This window comes from Macaca thibetana, chromosome 14, assembly GCF_024542745.1.
Source record: "Macaca thibetana thibetana isolate TM-01 chromosome 14, ASM2454274v1, whole genome shotgun sequence".
NCBI lineage: Eukaryota > Metazoa > Chordata > Mammalia > Primates > Cercopithecidae > Macaca > Macaca thibetana.
In genome coordinates, this window is record NC_065591.1 from 86,617,445 (window position 1) to 86,643,081 (window position 25,637).

The 25,637-nt window shown below is 43.8% G+C and overlaps 1 protein-coding gene across 6 annotated transcripts in view; it reads left to right on the plus strand.

Moving 5' to 3' along the window:
- The window catches only part of AMOTL1 (angiomotin like 1), a 172,765-nt gene that overhangs the window by 31,798 nt on the left and 115,330 nt on the right, over positions 1 to 25,637 (plus strand). For 2 of the 6 annotated variants that reach the window (XM_050758886.1, XM_050758888.1), the window contains exon 3: positions 2,798 to 2,848. The exons of 1 other annotated variant lie outside the window; for it this stretch is intronic. In XM_050758886.1, coding sequence (XP_050614843.1) covers positions 2,798 to 2,848 — 51 coding nt within the window. Of the gene's footprint in view, positions 1 to 2,787; positions 2,849 to 10,279; positions 10,411 to 25,637 lie in introns of those variants that run through there. 3 more of the 6 variants (XM_050758889.1, XM_050758890.1, XM_050758893.1) reach the window with 2 other exon arrangements.

Below are 25,637 nucleotides of genomic sequence, written 5' to 3' on the forward strand. Positions count from 1 at the left end.
CATCCATAGCAACAGGAGAGCAGGAGGGTAAATAAACAGGCAAATGCAGAGTGGTTGCTGGGCTGCACTAGCTCCGTTTGATTTTAGTGGTCATGAATTGAAAATAAGACCAGACAGCATAATTTTGTGGGTTTTTTTTTTTTTTTTGAGACGGAGTCTTGCTCTGTCACCCAGGCTGGACTGCAATGGCGTGATCTCAGCTCACTGCAACCTCTGCCTCCTGGGTTCAAGCGATTCTCCTGCCTCAGCCTCCTGAGTAGCTGGGATTACAGGCATGCGCCACCATGCTTGGCTAATTTTTGTATTTTTAGTAGACATGGGTTTTCGCCATGTTGGCCAGACTGGTCTCAAACTCCTGACCTCAGGTGATCTGACCACCTCGGCCTCCCAAAGTGCTGGGAATACAGACGTGAGCCACCACACCCAGCCAATTTTGTGCTTCTTCAGTCATGTTTAGCTGGGTGTAGATGGGAAGAAGGTGGAGTTATATTTTACTAGGGTTGTGATTTTACCAGATAAATAGCACGGAAAGAGAGCAGAACATGGATTTGAAGGTGTAAGTAAGACAGAAATAATAATGAAACTGGAAACTAAAGTCCATAAGGAAGGAAGGAGGGTCATGAGGAGAGTGAGGGGCAGAGAAAAGGTCATGGATAAGTAAATTATAGATGCTGGTGGGGTCAAGGACACATTGGATTAAAATAACAGAGGGGATGAGCTGGAAAGGTAGGAGAGTGGATTGCTTCACATTGATATTATGCATGGTGTCGCCATGACAGCAGGGGGCTGGTGTGGTTGCAGCAGGTCAAGAAAGGGATAGGATGCAGAAGAGTTGAGAGATTAGAGTGTGACTATGTAGATGGAGAAAAATAAGAATAATCACAGGAATGATACTGGGAAAAGTGACAGTGAATCAGATGCCATTATCTTCAAGAAATGAGGTGGAACAACCAGAGGATGCATAGATGGCTGAAATAAGTAGAGGAGGCAAGTAATGCAGCCTGTTATTTTCAAGGAAAGCCAGGTATGGGTCAGAGCAAGTCACTGAAAGAAACATTCAGAGAGGAGGCTGAGGACATATAGATTTTGCTAGTAATGAACCATGAGTTCCAGAGGACAAATGGGAGGATTCTAGGAGGTGGGAGGGGATGGAGTGATGAGTGCAAACCTTCACCCAAACATATTTAATTCCTGGATTTGGGAGCTCAGATTACAAGAAGCAGGAAAAAGAAGAGGTTAGAGAGAGAGGCTCAGCAGCTCAAGCATGCTGCTTTGCTGGGGAAGGACAGCCCCGCCCCTGCTTCCCTGGGCTCGGTGAGCAATGCTGGCTGAAGGGGCTTTCTGTCCTTCATGGTGATTTGTAAACCAAAAACTGACAGTGGAAAAGCCTGGGATGGCTGAGTGTTTACAGGATGAGAGCACACTGGCTCAGATCGGGGCCCTTAGGCTGCTGCAGCTGGTGCTCTGATCACTTTGAGTCCATAGAAGGCCCCCAGGAGGCTGCTCAGACTGTTGACCCTCCAATAGTCCTCCAAGGATGGAGAAAGGACATTTCCATACTTGCTTCTTCCTTCCCACTGACCCCGTTATGGGTCATCAGCTGCAGGGCTCTCTCTGGAGCACATCCCAAGTCCAGCACCTTTGCCCCCTTAATGCAGAGCGGTCACAGTCAGGCCTGGGGACTGGGGGGAGATACATAACACATCTGTCCAAGTTATCAGGCCACTGACTCAGAGAGGGAGGTTCTCACAGTGTTACATTAATTACTTCAGAATTTACAGCTCTCAGAGCATAACTACTGCTTTTACGTTCTGTATCTGAAAGCAATCTTTTACAGAGTAGAAGGAGCGCTGCTCTTCTCTCCTCCCCGCCTTCTTGCTTACATACCCCTATCATAATGATGTCACGCATAAATTAACAACTTCTCAGACTCGATTTCCCTACCTCTGCAATGGAGCTCACATTACTTTGCCCACTTGAGCCAGGTGATCTCTTGAAGAGTAGGAAATAATGTTGGACTGGAGTTGGAATTCTGGTTCCAACAGGAGGGGATTGGAGGGCATTTGGGGCTCCTCCTACCTTTCTGCAAGCTCTGAAAATCCTCCATCTCCTCAGGAGAAGCCACAGAACAAACGATTTCCCAAGCATCAGAGGAGGGCAGACATAACATAACAGAGCAGAGAATCGGGTTAGAACGGGTTATGCTCTGATTTTTTGGAAAATGGGCAAACTGGGCGGGGACTAGGGAGGATTCCGTCAGCCGGGAGTTGGGAGGCCGCGCACGCCGCTGCGGAGCGTGACGGCCACGGTCGCCTAGCAACGAGCGGGGATGCGCTGGGCGCCTGGGTGGGCGAGGGGTGCTCGCCGCCGCAGCTGCGCGCCCTCGAGCCTCCCGGACCGCGAGAAAACTTTGCGGCTCTTCCGCGCTGGGGCGTCGGCGCCAGGCCCGGCAGACAGAGCAATGCGCCCCCCGGGCTGAGGGCAGAGGATGCCGCCGCGGCCCAGCACCCGGCCCGGGGAGCCGCGGGGTGGCACGCGGGGAAAGTTGGCGCGCGCCTGACCTCGCCTGGAAGCCGCGCGGTGCCCGGGCCGAGTTGCCCCCCAAGTTTCTGCGGCGATTTCTCACTCCCTGGGGATCCAGCGGTCCGAATCCCGCGGGGCCTACGGCTCACGGATTCTGAGCGCTGGGAAGGAGAAGCCCGCGCTTTTCCCGGGGACCTGCGCTTGAGCTGATGCTTGGTGGGTTCGCCCTGGATGGTAGCGATTCGAGTTGTTTTCTGCTTTTCTTCTCCCTCAGACAGTGAGTTTGTGGAAGCCTCGCCCGCATCGTACAGCCCAGACGAGTTAGGTAAGTGTGCTCCTTTTGTCTTTTATTTCTTGGTCGCAATTCTGCCCGAGAACTGCGAGTTTGGGGGGCGTCCAGATGAACTCAGCTAGAGATGGGGGTGGGGTTGGGGGACGGAGGAAAAGGGTCAGGGCACACCTGCTGCCTTCGCGGCGGGAACTGGCCTTTCCTTGGCGCTGTGCTTTCGGGGTGGCGGGGCAAGTGGCCAATTAGCCGTGAGTGTGTGTGTGTGTGTTCACGCGCGCGCGTGTGCGTGTATCTGTGTGCGCGCGTGTGTGTGTGTGTCTGTGTGCGTGTGTGTGTCCCCGTCTGGGTTAGTGATGCTGCTCCGAGGAGCCTGGCACAGCAAACTTCCAGACCTGGGGCTTCTGTAACCTGCACTCATCTTGCCGGAAGAACACAGCGGCGACTGGTTCTGTCTTGCCAAGTACCTGGCACGAGAAGGACGTCGTGTGGGTCGTCCTTACCCTGAATTTAATGAAGTCAGGGGCTGAAAACGGCGGTGTAATTATTAAACTATAAGACCTGCTTCCTTCCCTGATTTCTATTCCTCAGTTAGCCTGTAGGTGTCTCGAGATAGGACATTCCATCCTCATGCCTGTCATGGTAAGTGGAGATTTGTGATGGGTGAACCGGGACACTCTTGTCAAGAGACAGGCTGAAGAGAGAGTGAAGAGAAAGAAATGCGAATGGGCAGATCTCTCTAACTCTTCCCGCCACCCATTCTTACTCGGTGGCTTAGTGGTTGGGTTCTTCTCTCTCTCTCTTTTTTTTTTTTTTCCTTCTGCTTTCAAGGTTAGTTTAGCTGCTACTGGTCTGGGCTATCAGGTCTCTCCTTACTGTTCTTTCATCACTAGCCTGAATATCTTGCCTTCCTAAGATGAAATGAAAGGATTTATTTTATGATATATGTTGACAGTAAAGGAGGAGGGGAACTGTCCACAAACAGTGGTTTAAATATGTTTATCCTCAGTAACACGCTCAACTGTGGCACCCTGTCCCTGGTCAGCCTCTTGTGCTGGGAAGAATGTCCTCATCAAGTCCCACAGGACCTGAAGCAAAATTCCACCTCAACAACGACTTTCATTCATTTTTAGGAGCCAAGCGCCCAAAATAGATCTGGATCAAGGTTGGCATTCTGTGGCAGGGAGGAGTACCATGTTTTATTCAGAGGATGTGTTTCTGACAAGTTGCGAGGCAATCACATCTCTATCAATGGAATCGTAAACTAAATGCATGAGCAAAACTAGCTTTTAAGACATACTGTGGTGAATCATTTTATGAAATGAAAGTGACATCTAAGCCATAGCTTTGCATGATGTGATTTATTAAGAGGGCAGGTACTTGATGATCTGCTCCACGCATGTATAATTGTATGTTAATGACACCAGCATTGACACTCCACAGTGCGACGAAGCCATTTGGTCCTCTTAAATCGTACACAAACATAAGCAGTGGTAGGATGAGCATTGCTTGCTCTGAGAAATCCGACTATATTACTACTAAATTGTTTGCATTCACGGAATGATTTGTGCTGCAGGAAGGCCCAGGTATTTGACCCTTTTTCATCTCCGTATCTCCCTCTGGGACTTACAGACTGAACTGCTCCCATGAGGCACTGATAAATATGGGTATCCTTTCAAATTAGCAGTAGAAAATAAAAAGCAATGTTTTTTTCTCTTCAGCTCCCCTATGGTAAAAACCCAGTTTCTCATGAGGAGATTGGAGTGTGTGTCTTAGTCCATTTGGGTTGTTATATCAAAAACAGATTGGGTAGTTTGTAAACAACAGAAATATATTTCTCACAAGTTCTGGAGGCTGGGAATTCCATGACCAAGAAACTGGCAGGTTCAGTGTCTGGTGAGGGTCGGCTTCCTGGTTCATAGATGGCTGTCTTCTCACTGTGTCCTCAACATGGCAGAAGAGGGCCAGGGAGCTCTTAGCTGTCTCTTTTCTAAGGGCACTAATCCCTCCGGTGAGAGCTCCACCCTTATGACCTAATCACTTCCCAAAGGCCTCACCTCCAAATACCATCACAATGAGGATTAGGTTTCAACACATGAATTTTGAGGGATATAAATATTCAGTCTTTAGCAGCACGATGAGAACCGTGGGGTTCCCTTCTGGGTTCTGGGCTTGCAGGGTGATAGAGAAAATAAAACAGAAGTCTGAGAGTTTGAGATCAAGGTTCTAGCTTTCACCCTGCTCCAGCTTCTTTAATAGACATGTTAACTAGCCTCAGTTTCCTTATCTGCAAAAAGCAGGGGTTGTGCCTGGTGATCCCTGAGGTATCTTCCAGTTCTATTCTTGCCTCTTAAAGTGCTGTGAGGGGCTGTAAGCCAAAGGAGGCCTATGGCCATTGGGTATTCATTGTTTATATTCATGTGCCATGCTGTTTGGGTACATGGTGTCCCCAAGGGTTATTCTCTCCATGACAGAGCAGCTGTCTGGATCAGACTGCCTTGTTTTCATGCTATTCAGGTCAAAGACAGAGCTGTCATTTCTCCCTTGGAAAGAGTCATGATGGCTTTTTGGTGCTTTTCTTAGACACACAGCAGGAAAAATGCCTCTTACAGCAGTTGATGAGCTTGTCAAGCAGCCATTCTTTCTGGAGCACAGATGAGTACAGGTTCACTCCTGGCCAGAATATAAGAAGAGGCAGAGCAAAGTTAAAATAAAATTGTTTCTCTACTCACTTCTTTTTTGTTTTTGTGACAGAGTCTCGCTCTGTCACCCAGGTGGGAGTGCAGTGGCATGATCTCAGCTCACTGCAACCTCCATCTCCTGGGTTCAGTCTATTCTCCTGCCTCAGCCTCCTGAGTAGCTGGGATTACAGGTGCCCGCCACCATGCCCAGCTAATTTTTGGAAATTTAGTAGAGACGGGGTTTTGCCATGTTAGCCAGGCTGGTCTGGAACTGCTGACCTCAGGTGATCTGCCCCCCGCTCTGTCGGCCTCCCACAGTGCTGGGATTACAGGCGTGAGCCACTGTGCCTGGCCTGTACTCACAATACTTCTGAAGCCCAATGTGTGGATTTTCTACACCAAGTAATTCTTCAGTATTTTGCAGCCACCAACCAGATGTCCTACAATTTAATTAAATTTTACCACTACCCAGAGTTAGCACAGGCCCTATAGGTTAAGGGCTCAGTCCTGCGAGACCACCTACCACTTCAGATATCAACTGTAAGTGGTGAGCCCACGTATTACCCACACTTATGTCTAACTTGGCTACAAATCAGGGCTTCCTACAACCTTCTTTTGGTTTCTATAATTTACTTTAATAGCTGAGAGAACTCAAGGAAGCACTATACTTATGTTTACCAGGTTATTATAAAGGATATAAATGAACAGCTGGATGAGGAGATGCAAAGGGTGAAGTCTGGAAGGGTCCAAAGCACAGGAGCTTCTGTCCTTTTAGAATTGGGGTGCACCACCCTCCTGGCACATGGATAGGTTCACTAACTCAGAAACTCTCCATACCCCCTCATTTAGGGTTTTTACGGATGTTCCATTAGGCATGATTGATTGAATCATTGGCCATTGGTGATTAAGTCAATCCCCAGTCCCTTTCTCCTCCCCAGAGGTCAGGTGTGTGTGTGGCAGGGTGCAGGGAAAGGGGGTGGGGAAGTGGGGAGAGTAGGTGGGTGGGGCTTGAAATTCCAACCTTTTTTTTTTTTCCCTCAATGTAACTTTTTTTTAATGTATATCTGTAAGCACTATTTATTTCTGCACCTACAATGGTTCCTGGATTCTAAACAGTCATGGAGTTTAAGTTTGTAACATTGGTTTACTAACAACTTTTCAGAGAGCAGAAGATGAAATTTTTCACTCCATGAAATATCCCATGTTCTGTGAGTAGGCACATGTAAAGCACACATAACAGAACCTGGTACAAAGTAAGTGCAAGATGAAATACACAATATTCTGTGAGTCAGCACATGTAAAGTGCCTGTGACAGAGCCTGGTACAAAGTGAGTGCAAGATGAATGCTAGCTATTATATCTATGATATTAAAATGTGAAAAGATGACACTTTAGAATTGAAGAAATACAGTTTTTTAAATCAATATTATAAAGTTACTTTTAGTGTTGATTTGTTGAAATTTATTATCTTTATTCCAGGGAATGCTTTCCTTGGCTCTTGATCTTTGTTTTCCTTGACCTGCTAGCAAACTTTTATTATTATTATTATTATTATTGTACTTTAATTTCTAGGGTACATGTGCACAACGTGCAGGTTTGTTACATAGGTATACATGTGCCATGTTGGTTTGCTGCACCCGTTAACTTGTTATTTACATTAGGTATTTCTCCTAATGCTATCACTCTCCCATTCCGCAACCCCATGGCAGGCCCCGTTGTGTGATGTTCCCTGCCCTGTGTCCAAGTGTTCTCATTGAATTCCAACCTTTTAATAATATGGTTGGTTCTTCCCACAACCAGCCTCCATCCTGAAGCTGTCTAAGGACTTTCAGTCACCAGTTATCTCATTAGCATAAACTCAGGTATGGTTAAAAGGTACTTGTTATGAATAAAAAAAAGATGCTCCTGTCACCTCTATCACTCAGGAAATTTCAAGGGTTTTAGGAGCTCTGTGCTGAGAACCAGAGATGAAAACCAAATATATGTATATTTTTTATTATATTGTATCATCACAGAAGTCCTAAAATTTTAGTTTGAATTATCTTGCAGTTTCTTGTGACATTGGGCAGGTGATTAAACTGCTTCAAGCCTCAGTTATTTAATCAACTCAGTTGGGACCTTGTGTGGATATGGTAAATGGTGTATGTAAAGTCCATGTATTGAATGTGCTTGGAATTCAGGAAGTGCTTTTATTTTATTGTTTGATTATTATTTTTTTTTTTTAATTTTTTTTTTTTGAGACGGAGTCTGGCTCTGTCACCCAGGCTGGAGTGCAGTGGCCGGATCTCGGCTCACTGCAAGCTCCGCCTCCCGGGTTTACGCCATGCTCCTGCCTCAGCCTCCTGAGTAGCTGGGACTACAGGCGCCCACGAACTTGCCCGGCTAGTTTTTTTTTTTTTTTTTTTGTATTTTTTAGTAGAGATGGGGTTTCACTGTGTTAGCCAGGATGGTCTCGATCTCCTGACCTTGTGATTCGCCCGTCTCGGCCTTCCAAAGTGCTGGGATTACAGGCTTGAGCCACCGTGCCCGGCCTATTGTTTGATTATTATTATTCATTTAAAACATACTTATTTCCCAAGATTGAAGGATGAAATAGCTTTTATCAGTTATCCCGCCTACTAATCAAACCATTTTTGTTTCTGGAAACTTCTCTACAACTTACCTAGTCTCCAAAAAGAGGTAGTCAGGAGTGGTGATTAGGTCAGTGGAATTATTTAGTGATGTGTCCCTGGAGCGGCATGTGGAACGGTTTTCCATCTGAGGTTCTGGTGGTAGTTCCGCTACTTTTTTGCCTTGTGATTGGTAGTCCATTCTACCTCTGAATTTTTTATCAGTCTGTAAATGAATAAATATTGGCTCCTTGGGGGATTGATTCTCAGTGTTGCAGCAAGATCGTGTAATAAAATTAAGACACCAAAAAGGGGATTTTTTAAAAGGCAGTAGAGAAAGGGGTGTATCTCTGGATGAATGCTGTATTGAAAGTGGCCATGATGGAGTGTGAAGAAATATGCTTTCTTTCTTGAGATGGTGGTACCATTTTCTGAGGAGGCAAAGCCCACACCTTTCCATAGCCTTTCTGTAGTTCCATCCATAGCTAGAAGTTACGGCCAATCTGAGAGGGTTAGAAAGAATGTGTGGAGAGTTGGGATGAACCCAGATGTGACCATGTCTGCCCTGTGAATAGCCTTGACTGACTGTCTTCTACCTGGAGGATAGATATTTGGTTTGACATAGGAGGAACACCATAACCTGCATCACTCACACCCACTATGACATTCTAGTTTTATGGAACTATGGTGGGACCCTCTATATTCGGCTTGGTTTCCCCCACCTGCATGCTTCTCCTCCCCCTTCTCCCATTCTCCCCTGGCTTACTCCTATCCAGCCATCAACACTAATCCCATGTGTCAGGTCCTCCTGATGGTTTTCAATTTTGGCTGCACATTAGAATCAGGAGGAGCTTTTAGAAGTCCTGAGACCAGTTCCCAATCCTGAATGATTACATCTGAATCTCTGGGATGTGGACCTAAGCATCAATGTTATTGTGTTTTTTGTTTGCTTGGTTTTAATCACATCTCAAGTGATTTCAATATGCTGCTAAGATTGTGAACAACTGCGCTACACTGTGGCCACCTTATTCTTCTCTGTCAATCTAGCAGCCAGCACAGTGCCCAGCGCAAGTTAATCTTCAGTAAATATTTGTTGAATGACGGAGGGAGGGTGTCACCGCTGAGACACTTTATCTTTTCAGTTGTATATCTCTAAGACTGGCCTTTCTGCTTGTTGTAACAGTGCCTTGAGGACTGGATCCTTTCTCCTGTGACCTATATCTCCTGTGTTTATTCCGGGGGCTTATCCAGCTTATTTTTTAATCTTTCTTAAAAATTGAAGTTTTAAAAGTCCAATTTTTGCCGGGCGCGGTGGCTCACGCCTGTAATCCCAGCACTTTGGGAGGCCGAGGCGGGCGGATCACAAGGTCAGGAGATCAAGACCACGGTGAAACCCCGTCTCTACTAAAAATACAAAAAATTAGCCGGGCGCGGTGGCGGGCGCCTGTAGTCCCAGCTACTCAGGAGGCTGAGGCAGGAGAAACCCAGGAGGCGGAGCTTGCAGTGAGCCGAGATCGCGCCACTGCACTCCAGCCTGGGCGACAGAGCGAGACTCCGTCTCAAAAAACAAAAACAAAAACAAAAACAAAAACAAAATTAAAAGTCCAATTTTTAAACTTAAGTTTTCTAGTATAAAAGTAATATCTGCTTATTTTAGAAAATCTGGACATTAGAAAAAAGAGGTGGGGGAGCTCACTCTCACCACCCACAAGCAAACTGGTTCCTTGTTTTCTTAACCTTTCATAATTTGTTGCCCTTTGGGATTGCTTGACCCTCTGGCATGCCTCAAGCTCAATTGCTGCTGTCTCTGCTCAGACCTGGTGAACTGGCCTATGAGTGCCAGGAGAGGAGTGTGTCATGAGAACAGCATTCTTGGGAGCCACCAGGGCTAACTGCCCTGAGGGCCAGTATGCAAGGAGAAAATGTTTTCTTGTGCTATTCTGGCCTTCCTCATTCAGGCAGGATGTATGCTGGATCTTATTAGGACAAATGATGACATTTGTATAACTTCTTTAAAATAGTAACTTAAATATTTCCCAGTCTCCTCTTACCCCCTTGTACTCCAAAAATATGGGATGAGATTGCAGCTCTGAATCGTGGTGTTTATGCCTTAGTCAGGATACACTAAACCCCAGTGTCAGTGGCTTAACACAAGGAAGACTGCATTTCTTGCTTGTGCAGTGGTCCAGTGTGGAGTTGTCAGAGGGCTGTGCTTCATGTGTCGTTGAGGACCTCGGCTGCTTCTATTTCCTGGCTTCGCCATCTTCTAGGGGCTCAGATTCTTTCACTGATGCTTTGTATCCATTTGTCAGGTAAGTGAATCAGGTGAGCAACAAAGAATGTTCACCCTTGATTGCCTCAGCCTGGAGGCAAAATACTCACTTCCCCTCATTTTTCAAGGGTAAGAACTAGTCCCACAGCCTCACCCAGATGGAATGGGGTGGGGTGGAAAATGTAGTCTAGTTATATGCCAGGAAAAAGAGGAGAACACACACATTGGTGACCACTAGTTGACTCTACCAGTCATATTTCTCTTATTGCTCAAATCATTATGACTGAGCCTCATTAGGGCCATATGGGTGCCTGGTCTTGGTATTATTTAGGATATAGGTTGGGCTGCTATAACAAAGGCCAAAATGACAGTTACTTACACAATATGTAAGCTTACTTCTTTTTCACTTAGAGCATGAGCAGTCCGGTGCTAATCTGTGGCTTCAGGGTAAACTGTATCCTCAAATGTGATTTCCATGCAGTAGTTCAAGGTGACTGTTTCAGCTTCTACTATCACATCCACATTCTAGTCCGTAGACAAGGGAGAAGGAAAGTGGTGGGCACAACCTGAAAGCTGCACACATCTAATGGTGTTCACTTATATTCCATTGGCCTGAACTTTAGTCACATGGCTACCCACAGTTCCAAGAAAACTGGGAAAATTGTGTGGGGATAGGATGGAATCTATTATCAGAGAATAGCTGGGTAGGGTACAGGGAGAAAGAGGTGCTGTATGACTAAGCAAACTTCCTAACAAGTTATAGGAAGCACATCTTAGTGGTTAAGAGCATGGGTATCAAGCCGTACTGAGTGGTGAATTTTAGCTCCACCTCTTACTTGCTTTATGACCATAGACAAGTTACTTAATCTGTATCTTCTTTTCCTGAACTTTAAAATCATGTACTATTTTCTGATGCTTTTCCGGACCCACTTACCATCCTTTATCAATCTTCTCTGTGCCCTGAAACACTTACCTTTTGGAATGCATCACGTGGATTCCTGTCAGATTTGACCAATAAGAGGCACTGGCAGGATACAGGAGTATGGTGAGAAAGAGAACCCAGTGTACCTACTTCATTCCCATCAGGCTGTGGGATAATATGGCTGTGTGATTCTACTGAAGGCTGCAGATCCTATAGAATGGCCCACTCTTATAGCATCCTGTCTTGCTGGATTCTGATAACTTCCCCTTCCAGTTTATGGGTTGTGTTAGGGTTCTCTAGAGAGACAGAACCAATAGGATATATATATAGGTATAGTTGAGTGAGAGGGAATTTATTAGGGGAATATGCTGTTGTGATTATGGAGGACGAGAAGTCCTGTGACAAGCTGTCTGCAAGCTGGGGAACCATGGAAGCCCTGGTGAGGCTCAGTCTAAGTCTGAAATCCTCAGAACCATGGAATGTGATAATGTAACTCTCAGTCCAAGGCCAAAGGCCTGAGAGCCTGGGTAACCTCTGGTGCGAGTACTGGAGTTCAAAAGCCAAACAACCTGGAGTTCTGGTGTCCAAGGGCAGAAGAAGAGTGTCCCAGCTCTTGAAAAGACAGTAAGGATTTGCCTCTCTTCAGCCCTTTTGGTTCCATCCAGGCCCCCAGCCAATTGGATGGTGCCTATCCACATTGAAGGCAGATCTTCCCCACTCAGTCTACCTACTCAAATGCCAGCCTCTTCTGGGAACACCCTCACAGACACACCCAGAAATAATGCATCATCATCTCTCTAGGTATCCCTGAATTCAGTCAAGTTGACACCTAAAACTAACCATCATAGGAATGGTAGCAGCTCCTCATGGTGACTAGCCCCAGGGTGCCTCATCATCATTTGCTGTTTTCCTTTAACCCTTTTGAAAATAGTTGCTTCATTAGACTGTCTTCAGTCACTCCTTTTGCATATACCATCTATTTCCTGATAAGACCCTGACTGATACAATGGGGATAATAATAGTACTGACCGCAGCCCATGGTGGTGAGGATTAAATGCATTATATGAGAAATGCCCAATTGTAGTACCATTAAATGTCTTTCTGTCCTTAGACAAGTGCTCTGATACCTTCAAGTATGGTCAAAGCTTTCTGAAAGATTCGGCATATAAGTTAAATAATACTGTCACTTACCTCCTCTTCCCTACCCCGTTTCAGGAGGATGGGTCGAGATTCAAGACTTTTGAACAAATCTGTTCTAAGACAAATGTACCTTGCATGCAAAGTTTCCTCCCTCCCATTTATATGGGGATGAATAAGGAGAAAGGAACCAGGCTGAATTCACCTACTGTGTCAGGCACTTCATACATGTAACCATTGTACGCAGCTTACTGGCTTGGGTCATGGTACCCCCAAATATAACAATTTCCAAGCATTTGCCTGCCCATCTTACTAAGAAATGAAGTCTTTTTAAAGGCTACCCTCCAGTTGTATGTCCAGAAATCCTTAGATGGTGCTTATTTGCATGCACAGAGTCAGTTCTGGCTGCTCTAGCCTTGTCAGGGGAGATGGGATTCAGAAACACCATATTGAGGCCAGTGAACACCATGATAACTGCTCCACGCCCGCTCTTCTCCACTGGCCGTTGCTGCTGCTGCGCCTGCTCACACCAGAACTTGGAGGCTTGGCCTTCGCTTGCTTGAGAGCCTGACTGGTTTCCCAGGGTCCTACCCTCTCCTGGCTGCAGCGATGAGGATGGTACTCTCCTGTGCACATTCCGAGTGGGCCCTGGTCCTTCTGATTGCGACACAAGCCCACACCTATCCTAGGTTTTGGGATTGGGCTGGCTACGCGTGCATAGCCCTGAGCCGGCCTCCAACTGACAGGGGTGTCCCTACTCCCCACCTCACTCCCAGGATGTACCCTAGATCTCTCCACCCCTTAGAAGCCTATGTATCCTGCCATCCTTCTCCCCAAGTCCTGAACACAGCTTCTGAGAGCTAACTTTTTCTCAGGATGATTGACAGTGGAAAATTCAATTCCCTTCACAGGAAGCCTCACCCTACCACAGGGGTGTGGTTTGGCCTCCTGTTCCAAAAAAACAATCACAGAATAGTTCAGCATTGTTACACTTCCCCAAATCTGAGTAACTCAGTCTTTTCCATGATTGATCTTGTTGGGCACATTAGTTTATTTCATCCTCAGAACAACTCAGTGAAGCAGATGGAATTATTTTCATTTTCTGAAGGAGGAAACAGAGGCTCAGAGAGGTTAAAGGATCTGCCCGGAGTCACTCGGCTAGAGGCAAAGATTAGATTCAACATATAATCTCCGGCTCCAGAGCCAGTTTCGGTTTTCTGGGAAGGAGAATGTACAAGTTGGTCTCCTCCTAGGGAGATTGTATTGGGAACTGAATAAAATATGTTAAAGTATCCAGCACAGGGACAGGCAGTACAATACATGGACATTCAGTATGTATTTCTTGAACAAAATGACTGGTAGGCACTCAAAACTATATATATATTTTATTTTTTTAGACCACCAGATAATGATCAGTATTATCTGAATATTGATCTGAAACAACAACCATAAAAACTCTTCTTCGCTTCCTTCATTTATTTCTTGCCCTTTCTGCCCTTTCCGTCCATTCATTCCTATGTATTGCAGCACAGAGTCCCTGGGACACGAAATCTCCTCTGGTTTCCCAATAGTGTTGATACTAAAAGAAACGAAACCTTTGCAGCAGCACAATTTGGGGCAGGTAGTAGAAGCCTAAGGAGAATACAAAAGCACGGTTCGGGCAGGTGGACTCAAACTTGGATGTAAAATTGATCACCACTCCTCTAATATTGGTTTGCAAAGTGATATTACGCATTGGTCAGGAAGTGAGTTTTATTTCAGGGTATTCTAGTTGGGGTCAGGAAGTAAGTTTTATTTCAGGGTATTCTAGTTGGTAGAGAGAAGTGGAGTAGGAAGGGGGAGAATGACAATAAATTTCGAAGACAAATGGTTATCTGCTTTGGCAAAAAAAAAAAAAAAATTAAGGAAAGAGATCTGGAGTAATGGGATAAAACATACACATGCTCACATGCATTCACACAGCACACACACACACACACACACGCACAAACACGCACACACACACACGCAGGAAAATGGGAAGGGCATTTTCCCTGCCAAAAAGATGTTTCTACTAGAAATAAATGGAACTGGGGTCATTCATTCCTGAAAATTAAACACAAGCCTGACTCCCCAGAAACGATATTTCATCAGTTGTTAAGCACTAAGGGAGTCTAAAGAGTGTATAAATTACTAGTGTGATTTGTTCAAGGATACCATGATTATGGTTTCTGGGGCACGTTCTTGCTGGATGATCATTCTGGAATTTATCCTGTTTGTTTTTTATTACTCTCACACTCCTCAAATCAGTTTTGCCCAGTGTGGACACATTAAATTAATTTAAAATTCATGGTTTGCTTTCTCTCTCCTGCTCACCCCTTCTCCTTTCCAGTTTCTCTCCTTTTCTCACTCTCTTCTTTCCCTCCTCCATCTCTGCCTCTGTTTCCCTAAGTCAGTTGCACCCTCCTCAGCCCCCACTCGCCTCCTCTTGCTCCCCTTTCCTTTTTCCATCTTAGATTAGAATATGGACAGAAAAGGCAGTGCTTGCCTTCCTAGGGCTCTCTGCCAGAACATGGAACAGGTCAGATTATAAAAAGGGATAAAAAAAGAATGTTTCTTGGCAAAATGGGGGAAACATGTTCAGGGATGGTTTGCTGTCTCTTGCTGTCTGCTGCCTGCTGAAATACACTCCTTACAGGACCGCTGCATATGAACATTTATCCCCATGGCACATATGTGTGGTTATGTTAATGTCAAATATGTATAAACATTTATTTCTGCTTAATTCTCTCCCCTGTGACCTTTGTACCCCCAAATCTAGAGTGGACAAAGTTACTGACCACCTGGTGGTAAGACTTACTAATCTTTTCTCAGGGATTTTTTAAAAGATTACTGGGAAGAGTGGATACTGAGACTGCTTTCAGGTTACTGTCTAACAGTAAATAGCTTTTGGAAACTTTAGGTTCTTAAGAAAACACAGAAGGGGCCTGTGGGTACAAAACCTGGTCTGGAATGAATCCTGCGGGAAATACAGGGTTTGGGGCTGGTGGGGTGGGGTACGATAGTCTACTGCTGGGATCTGTAAACCTGCCAGGGCTCCTTAGTCTCTCTCCCAAGGGTTTGCTGTTTACTTAGTCTGTTGACCATGAATAAATGTCCATTATTTTTGCTCTTGTGGTTGGTCAGCCAGAGTGTTAGACTTTAGGCTCCTTTTATACAAATATTTACCTGTTAGCTCTAAAAGTCATTTTCCCTCAAATTCAAATGGGGACTCCAGACGGAATATTTGCTGTGAACTAAGGAGTGTGGCAGGCAGTTGTATGTCACTGTCTGGCTGTGGTGGGGGTTAACTTCAGGTGAACACCTGATGCCTCCCCCTCCACTGGTTCCCCTCCTATCTTGTAGACAGGTGATTAGGATCAAAAGAGTTAGCACATTTAAAGCATTTAGAACAGTGCCTGAAAATGACTAGCGTCTAATAAATATTACTCTCATTCTACTGCTTTCCTGGTTTTTTTTTTTTTTTTTTTCCTGTCTTCCCCTCCTCGCCTTGTCACTCTCAACTACGGCTTCTTTCCCTGAAGTCCATTTTGTTTCTCCTTTCTTAATTCACTTGCTGACATTGAAAAAAGATGGAAAAAGGAAATAAATTACAAATGACTTTATTAAATGTATTATAATAAAAAGAGCTAATATTTATTGAGTGCTTTTCATGTGTTAGATTATAACATTATGTCAATCATCTTAAAACAATCCTGTAAGACAGGTACTATTATTTCCCTCATCTTACAGATGGAGAACTGAAGCTAAGACAAGTTAAATAAGTTGCCAAATCACACCTGGTAAGTGGTAGGGCCAGGGCTTAAACCCAGCCCTGTTCTTCTCTATTGCTAGGATTCCTAACCACCATCTTCAATTCCAGAGCAAGTCACTAGAACCCAAACTCCTGATTCTCAATAACAGATTCTTGGCAGAGCCCTAATTTGCAACTAGGTATGTTTGACTACAAAACCTTAGCATGACCCACTCACAACACTGCCTACAACTTGCCACACACTGAAAGCTAGGCTCAGCCATGCGAGGGTGAGTGAGACATAGTCCTTCCCTCAAAGAACTGGTAACTTAATTGGGAAGAAAGATCTATTAACAGAAACATTTACAACGTGGAGTTCTAGCTCCTTCAGGCCAACGAGCACTTATTGGCTGCGTGACCTTGGGCAAGTTATCTAACCCCTGTGGACTTCAATTTCCTCATCTATGATATGGGAAAATAAATATCTACTTCATAGGGTTATTGGAAGGGGTAAAATGAGATAATACATGTAGCATGCCTAGCACATATTTGGCACTCTGTGAGCAATTGCAATTATTGTTGTTATTATATGGTGACTGCAAGGGAGACATGGGACCCCAGAGAAGAGGAACCTGACTCAGTCATGGAGGTCAAGGAGATGCCAGGCCGGCTTCCCGGATGAGATCCATCCATCACAGTGTGACCTGAACGGCATCATGTATGCCTCAGAGCAGTTGGCGGCAGCCATTGTGAGCTCTTCCTCTGGGGTCCCTGCAACCGAATGCTGAATAATAAAGTGCAGAAGAATGAAGCTGAATCTTGTCTCTCATACAAACTCAGATTGTATCCCACGCTGCAAAGTGGGACTGTAACTTTGTTATCTCCTTCCTCAAATGCTGTCCACACCCTCATGCCTCACAGTATCTGTTTTTCTTACTCTTAAAAAGTCCTTAAATCTGGCTCTGTACTATTCAGTGGGACAAAGCTGTTACACCATGCTCACTTGCATTTCACTCCTTTTTCCATCCTTATCAGTATTGCTTTTTGCTACTCTCAGCTTCTTATAGCTGACTTTCCACACTCTTTATCAAATGAGAGACTAAAGGCTCCTCTAAAGTAATTTTAGGGATATAACCTAGTGTAGGTAGGTTGGTATTTGCCAGACTTAGGAAATAAAACACAGGAGACCCAGTTAAATTTGAATTTCAGATAAACAGTGAACAATTTTTTTAGTATAAATATGTCCACTGCAATATTTTGGACATATAATACTAAAATATTTTGTTGTTTATCTTCAGATAAGCACATAATTTCAATTCAGATCCAAATGGTGTTTCATCTGGCAGCCCTAGGTGTAGGAGCAGTGTCTGGGGATGCTCTGCCCTTTGCATTGGATTTTGGCTTGCCCTTAGTAGGTGTAATAAATGGTGACTCAGTTCCATGTCACCAGGTATTCAGTTGCCACTTGACTCCACTTGCTCTTAGTAGGTGTGATAAATGATGACTCAGTTCCATGTCACCAGGTATTCAGTTGCCACTTGATTCCATTTAGGTGCTCACATCAATGAGACTTGATTGCTGCTATGCATATTATTTTATCACCTCAGTTAGAAAATGGATGCTTGAAATTAACCCTTCCTACAGTAGAAATCCTAAACAACTTCAGGGATTTGATGCTCCACTGTGCACAATATATAAACATAGAAGACTGCCTACTCCTGGACTGGTTATTTGGCTTCTGGGCTCTGAATGTTAAGGTTTTGATCTTCTTCCATTCTTTCTTTTAGCAGAAGCTCATGTCTGATAGACTCCATTTTGGAGAGTCAGAGCATCTTAGTGTCCTCATTGGAGGGAACACCCAATGCGGTCCTCCTCAACGCATCATCACTCAGCCTCTGCTAGAACATCTTCTAAGGGGGTGTTGTGTGAATCGGGGAGGGGCTCCTGCTTCCTGAGAAAACCTGGTCTATTGTTACACAGTGATCATTATTATAAAGATTTCTTTATAGAGAACGGAAACCTGACTTACTGTTTCTTTTTTTTTTTTGAGACGGAGTCTTGCTCTGTCGCCCAGGCTGGAGTTCAGTGGCCGGATCTCAGCTCACTGCAAGCTCCGCCTCCCGGGTTTACGCCATTCTCCTGCCTCAGCCTCCCGAGTAGCTGGGACTACAGGCGCCCGCCACCTCGCCCGGCTAGTTTTTGTATTTTTTTTAGTAGAGACGGGGTTTCACCGTGTTAGCCAGGATGGTCTCGATCTCCTGACCTCGTGATCCACCCGTCTCAGCCTCCCAAAGTGCTGGGATTGCAGGCTTGAGCCACCGCGCCCGGCCGACTTACTGTTTCTTACACACAGTTAGTTGTCCATGTTTTGCCTTCTAGAGCTTTCAAACATTTATTTTACTGAAATGGGAGGAGTTCCCATACCCCCGTCACAGGGCCTGCGACAGAGGCGTGGCTCGCTTCTTCAGTGCCCAGCTGCTCAAACTCCTAGAGGGAGCATGCAGACAGGCAGGTTGTGGGGAGCGTTTTTTTGGGCTCCAGCCCCAGGGCGGCATCTAGGGTTGAGTGTTTACAGCACCCGAAGCCCCAGTGGGTGTGTGTTACAGTGTACTCTTTCAGTTTTGCTGTCTGCAGGCCGCTTGTGTTAATCAGCTCAGTTAGACCCTCTGCCTTATCGCAAGGACAGAGGGCTTTCTGTATCCTGGATTCTTGCCCTAGTGTACCAGAAAAATTGGACCACAATTGGGCTTGGAGGATGGGTGCAAGGTTTTATTGAGTGCAGGTAGCTCTGAATGAGGTGGATGGGAAGCCAGAAGGGGGATGGAGTTGGAAAGTGACCTTCCCCTGGAGTCAGGCTGCCCAGCAGCCAGACTATCCTCAGACTGCCCCCAACCAAATTCCTCTGTCGATGGCCTGCAGTGTCTGGTGGTGTCTTTTGGTGTGCTCTTCTGCTCCTCTCGACGTCCAGCTGCTTGTGTCTGTGCCTGTTAGGGTCTCGGGTTTTTATGGGCACAGGATAGGGGGCGTGGCAGGCCAAAAGCAACTTTTTGGGTGCAAAAACAGAAATGCTTATCCTCATTTAGGTTTGTGGGCACAGGCCCGAGGATGGAGCCCTTGCCAGGGACCTCGCCCATCTCTACCCAGAACTTCCCTGCCCTCCTCCCATATCATTATTATGATGCAACATAAGGATATATTTTATGTTTAGACCCACAAACACAAATACAAATATAAATACAAATATAAATATAACTAAACAGAATTTCATGGAATAGCAATTACTCTTATTTGGCTGCATCTGGTGTTTCCTATTATATTCTATTTCATTTATTTAAAATGCTGGACAGGACCCTGTTAAATTGATTTCATGACCCACAATTGGGTGACCAACTACTGTTTGAAAAAATTATTGCTATATAGTGTTACAGAGCAAATATAGAATAAGTCTATTCCTCATTTCTTTCTAAAAGATTTTGAAATATTTGAAGGTTGTCATTATATAATGTCTTAATCTTCTCTTTTCTACACTAGATATGATAGAGTTTCCCCATTCATTCCGATCCTGCCCAACACCTTCTGAGTGCTTTCTAGCCAAGAAACACTTCACTTAAAATTTGGCGCTGAGACATGAGCACATCACTTCACATATAGCTTGGCCAATACTTGGCATTGTGGGATCATTAGACCCCTTGATTTCGACTCCCCTGTCTGAGTGTATATCAATCAGTTAATTAATATTAATTTGGGTATAGTTATAATTAGTAATTTATATAAAATACCTAACCTAGCCCAATTTTTTTTCTGTTTTGTCTATTATGGTACCTTGAAATATTTTTCCTATTTGTGGGGGTGGGGAGATGGAGAGCTCAAATCAAGATGACAATTATTCATGTTTCCTGGATCTGCCCAAAATTCAGGAAATATAAACAAAAAGAAATGTTTCTAGCACAGTCTAGCACAGCAATAATTAAAACTCCACCAAAATGATCATATTTTGTAAGAAAATGGCTAACAGGTTAATAATAGTTAATGTTTCTAGAACACCTGCTGCAAGTTAAGCACTGAACTAAGAGCTTTACATGTAATTTACTCATGAATTTCTCACAGTCTTTTGAGGTAGATACTATTGTAACCACTGCTTATGAAATGATAAAAACGGCTTTACAGAAGTTTAAATCATTCGGCCAACATCATAGGACTAATAAGTGGCAGAAGGGGTGATTCCAGGTCCATCTGACTGCTAAGCCTGTGTTTTAAAATCTGTAACTGCCTCCCACAGAGAGGAAACAGCCTCTGGTGGTTTAAAAAGAGAGAGTGCCTATAACATGCCTAGCGTAATGCTTACATGGAGGCTTAATAAATAGCTCTTAGTGTCTCCCATAAGGAAAGGGAAGAGCTTAGCAGCAAATTCAGGCCACTAAGAGTCCTCAGGAGTCTGTGAAAACTGTCTAGATTCATCACTAACCACAGTGGGGCAGGCCTCAGAGTGCTTTCCAGTCGGGAAGTAAGGTCTGGAGTCAGGAAACATATTTCTTGTGCCCATGAGACAGGAGGCAACATAAAATAGTGGTTAAGAGCAAGAGCTTCTCATGCCTGTAATCCCAGCACTTAGGTAGGCTGAGGCAGATGGATCACCTGAGGTCAGGAGTTCAAGACCAGCCTGACCAACATGATGAAACCCCATCTCTACCAAAAATACAAAATTTAGCTGAGCATGGTGGCACAAGCCTGTAATCCCAGCTACTTGGGAGGATGACAGGAGAATAACTTGAACCAGGGAGGCAGAAGTTGCAGTACACCAAGACTGCACCACTGCACTCCAGCCTGGGCAATAGAGTGAGACTCCATCTCAAAAAAAAAAAACAAAAACAAAAAAGGCAAGAGTTTTGCAAAAACAGACTTGAATCTTGGATCTGTTAATTTCATTTAATTTCAAATTAATTTCAGGGTTTTTTGAGGCTTTTGACACAGTCATTAGCTAAAAAATCAAATGTTCAAAGATATGGAGCAGTGCCTAATATCTGGAGAGCAGCACTACCATTTATTCTTTCATTTATAGTTGAGAAAGTTTTTGATGGTACTAACAGAACAAAGTGGTGGCAGGAGGTTTTGGAACGGCTGGTTTAAGTAGCTTCAGGAGACTTCAGTTTTTTGTTTAGCTACATGATTGAATGCATAATAAATGCTTTGTGCTTTTGCCTATCAATACCTAGAGAAAGTACGTCAATGAAGAGATGCAGGACTTTCAACTGATTGGCAAAAAGCAAATTTTAGCTTGTCTTACAGGATGCTTAGTTTGCCAGTACACTTCAGACCAATGGGACAGTCATAGATGGTGTGACAGTGTTTAAAGGCAACAAAAGGCTACTCCATGTGGCCAGCGCTGTCATGAGCCTCACTAAGCTATTTTGAAGATTTTTAAGCAATGATAAATTAAAAAAAAAAAAATAGACTACACCTAAAGTAGTATATAAAGTATAGCAGGATTCCTGTATACTCTGCAATCAGCTTTTTGAAAAAAAAATGTCAAAAGGTAGAGAATACAAGAAAAGTTTTTGGGATATAATTTGAATGACTGTGAAAACATGACCTTTGACACCAAACTCATTTGCTCACTCCTTAACTTGATAGCAAAGCCCAGTATGTACAACTGTGTTGGGTGTGGGTGGTCTCCAAGGCCACGCTGCTCTCTGAATTGATTTTGAGTTTTGTTTGTAAGATGATCACAGTCATGTTACACTGATCTGAAGGGCATATATATACATAACCCTTTAAAAAAAAATTCTGCCTCATTCTTATTTCAAGATGAATTTCTATACAGACTAGAGATATATATATATATATATATATATTTTTTTTTTTTTTTTTTTTTTTTTTTTTTGAGACGGAGTCTCGCTCTGTCGCCCAGGCTGGTTGAAAATGACTTAAAATATTTTCATTAATGTTCTCAGAAAACAAGTTTCTTTTGTGGTTTTAACCAAAAAGGTGCCCTTTTTGTCACTGGATTCACCTAGCATTCATAATTTTTTTTTTTCATACAATGAATTAAAATTTGCTAAAATCATGGACTGGCTATCTGGTTGGATTTCAGGTGAGATGTGTTTAAGGCCAGAGCTTTTCTCAATATTTGATTTTTTTCCCCAATATTTGATTTTTTAAAAATATACACATAGGTGCTGCATTTATATCTGCTGGTTTAAATTCTGTCATATTTCACTTCTAGACTTTTAGTATGGCAAATCATATCTTACTTTTATTTAAGCATTTGTAGTTTGGAGTATCTGGTACTAGCTGAGAAATAATTCTATAATTGAGTTTTGTACTCACCATATATGAATCATTCCTCATCTATAATGTGCCCCCAAATGCAGCTTCATTTTCCGATACCTTGATGCAGAATAAAGTTTTTCATCATTTAGGTGCAAAAAAAAAAAAAGGGCAAGAGCTCTGTAAAAGACAGACTTGAATCTTGGCTCTGTCACTTATTAGCCATGTGATCTCAGGTAATTGACAGGACCTCGCCTAGCCTCCAGTCCACATGGGTAACACATGGGTAATGATATCTACCATACTGATGGAATGAGATAATGAATGAAATAATGTGGTTCAGAGGAGACACTCCATATGTGCTAGTTCAACATAGAAAACTGGATTATGATCTTTCTTCTCCTACAATATCATGTGCCTGCTGCGTTATTTAGGTTGAGATTCTGAGTGCATAGAAAATAGGCCCTCAAAGTGTTGTCCATGGACAAGCAGCATCAGCACCATCAGAGAACTTGCAAATGCAAATTATTGGGCCCCATCCAGGCCTACCGAATCAGAAACTCTGGAGTGGGGCCCAGCAATCTGTGTTTTACCAAGCCCTTCAGGTGATACTGATACAGCTAAAGTTTAAGAACTACGGCCCTAATGGCACTGAAGATTCTGAGTCTTCTCCTGTTTTCAACAGGACTCAGTCAAAGCTCTAAAGAGGCTGTATCCTTTGGGTAGATATTGTAATCAAATACATAGACTGTGGAATTTACTTTCAGGTTGTTTCCATTTAATCTTTTTATTGTTGTTTATCCCAAACTGGCCATTTTCTTATGTTCTCTTTCTCTCCTCTATTTAATTTGAAACCCCTATTGTATATACCTTACATCATATAGGTTGAATAGAAAGGGGCCATTCCCAGACACCCAGGTAAAGGAGACAAGTAACATTCCTAAAGAGCTTTCCTCGGCCATCCCTGCATCCTTAGCACAGAGTACCTGCAGGGACTGTACTTCCTTTGCCTCCTTTAAGTTCCTGGAACTTTCTGAGAACTTTTCTGCCACAAAACTTTTGCACATGATATTTGCTTGGCCTGGAATGCTCTTCCTGCCTCCTTTATGTGGCCACACCTTCTTGTCTTTTCAGTCTTTACTTACATATCTCCTTGGAGAAGGCTTCCCTTTTCATCCTCTCTAAGTGGCCACTTTCTCCCTAATTGTTAACCCCTCTGTTATTGCACTCTCAGCCTGCTCCTTTTCTTCATTGCACATAGGCCAGTTTGTAACTGTAGACTTATTTATATGTTTTAGTAAGACAAAGCCCATACCAGGGTATTCGAGCATCTAGCAGAGTACATGGATTATCAATATAATCAATAATTTTTTTTGGTGGTGTTGGGGGAATAGGGTGTCATTCTGTCACCCAGACTGGAGTGCAATGGTGCCATCCTAGCTCACTGTAACCTCAAACTCCACCACACCTGGTCAATTTTTAATTTTTTTTTTTTTTTGTAGAGACAGGGTCTTACTATGTTGCTCAGGCTGTTCTTGAGCTCCTGGCGTCAAGAGATCTTCCCACCTTGGCGTCCCAAAGTGCTGGGATTACAGGAATAAAGTCAATGTGCCCTGCCAATATTTCTGAATAAATGAATGAATGAATGAACCATTATAGTTCTCATATATTTTGCCTTCTTTCAAACTCTGTTGTGCTTTCAGTTAATCCTCTATTTAGGACTTAATTTTTTCTTTTTTCTTTTTTCTTTTTTTGGAGACAGTCTCGCTCTGTCGCCCAGGGTGGAGTGCAGTGACATGATCTCGGCTCACTGCAACCTCTGCCTCCCAGGTTTGAGTGATTCTCCTGCCTCAGTCTCCTGAGTAGCTGGGATTACAGGTGCCCACCACCATGCCCGGCTAATTTTTGTATTTTTAGTAGAGACAGGGTTTCACCATGTTGACCAGGCTGGTCTCCAACTTATGACCTCAAGTGATCTGCACTCCCTGGCCTCCCAAAGTGCTGGGATTACAGGCATGAGCCACTGCGCCTGACCAGGACTTAATTTTTTCTAGTTATTTCTAATTATTCTCTCTCTCTCCCAATCCATACTTTGGACTTTTCTGAAGACTTGTACCTAGCATGATACTCATGACACTGGCTCTATGACTGAGATGCAATAAATGCTTTCTGATTTCTTTTTTTTTTGAAACGGAGTCTCGCTCTGTCACCCAGGCTGGAGTGCAGTGGCCGGATCTCAGCTCACTGCAAGCTCCGCCTCCCGGGTTTACGCCATTCTCCTGCCTCAGCCTCCCGAGTAGCTGGGACTACAGGCGCCCACCACCACGCCCGGCTAGTTTTTTGTATTTTTTAGTAGAGACGGGGTTTCACTGTGTTAGCCAGGATGGTCTCGATCTCCTGACCTCGTGATCCGCCTGTCTTGGCCTCCCCAAGTGCTGGGATTACAGGCTTGAGCCACCGCGCCCGGCCCTCTGATTTCTTGATCAATAACTTATAGAACATTTAAGACATGAATTTTAACTTCTTCCGTCACTTTGAGTTTATGCTGTAAAACAAATTTTTCTCCTGAATGGAACCATCTAGAGCATCTGGAGCCATTGGGAATGGTGAGAATTTCCCCACTTCTCTGTCTTTCCTTGGCTATTAAAAAGGTATAAGACCTGTTGGTCTGTAGTGCATATTCTGGACAGAGAAGAACTAAAATTGCTGTACAGATTGTGGAAGGGTCATTTCTCTCACTGTTCTTTCTATCTATGAACTGAAAAGGTACATTTTCAGTATAAACATCCAATAATTACTTTCAAAATGGGAATTACAAGGGTTCTTTAGGGTGAACATTCTGATCTGCATTGTCTTCAGCTATTGTGAAAATCCTTATTTTTAATAGTGGCTTTATGGTGTTGTTTTAGAAACTCAGTATGATTTCATTTTTAGAAACAAAAACATGTTTATATCATCACTGGAAATCAGAGAGGAAAACATGATTAGTTTTTTGCTCATGAAAAGAGGAAAGGGAAGCAATCATAATAGAATGATATATTGTAGGGTGGATGGAACTGAAGCTGCTGTCTATTAGTATGCAATTGGATTCACCCAGTATCTCAATGGAATGATCAATATGATTAGAAGCTTGGGAGCTTCTTTTCAAGTGGGCAACATCAATTAATCA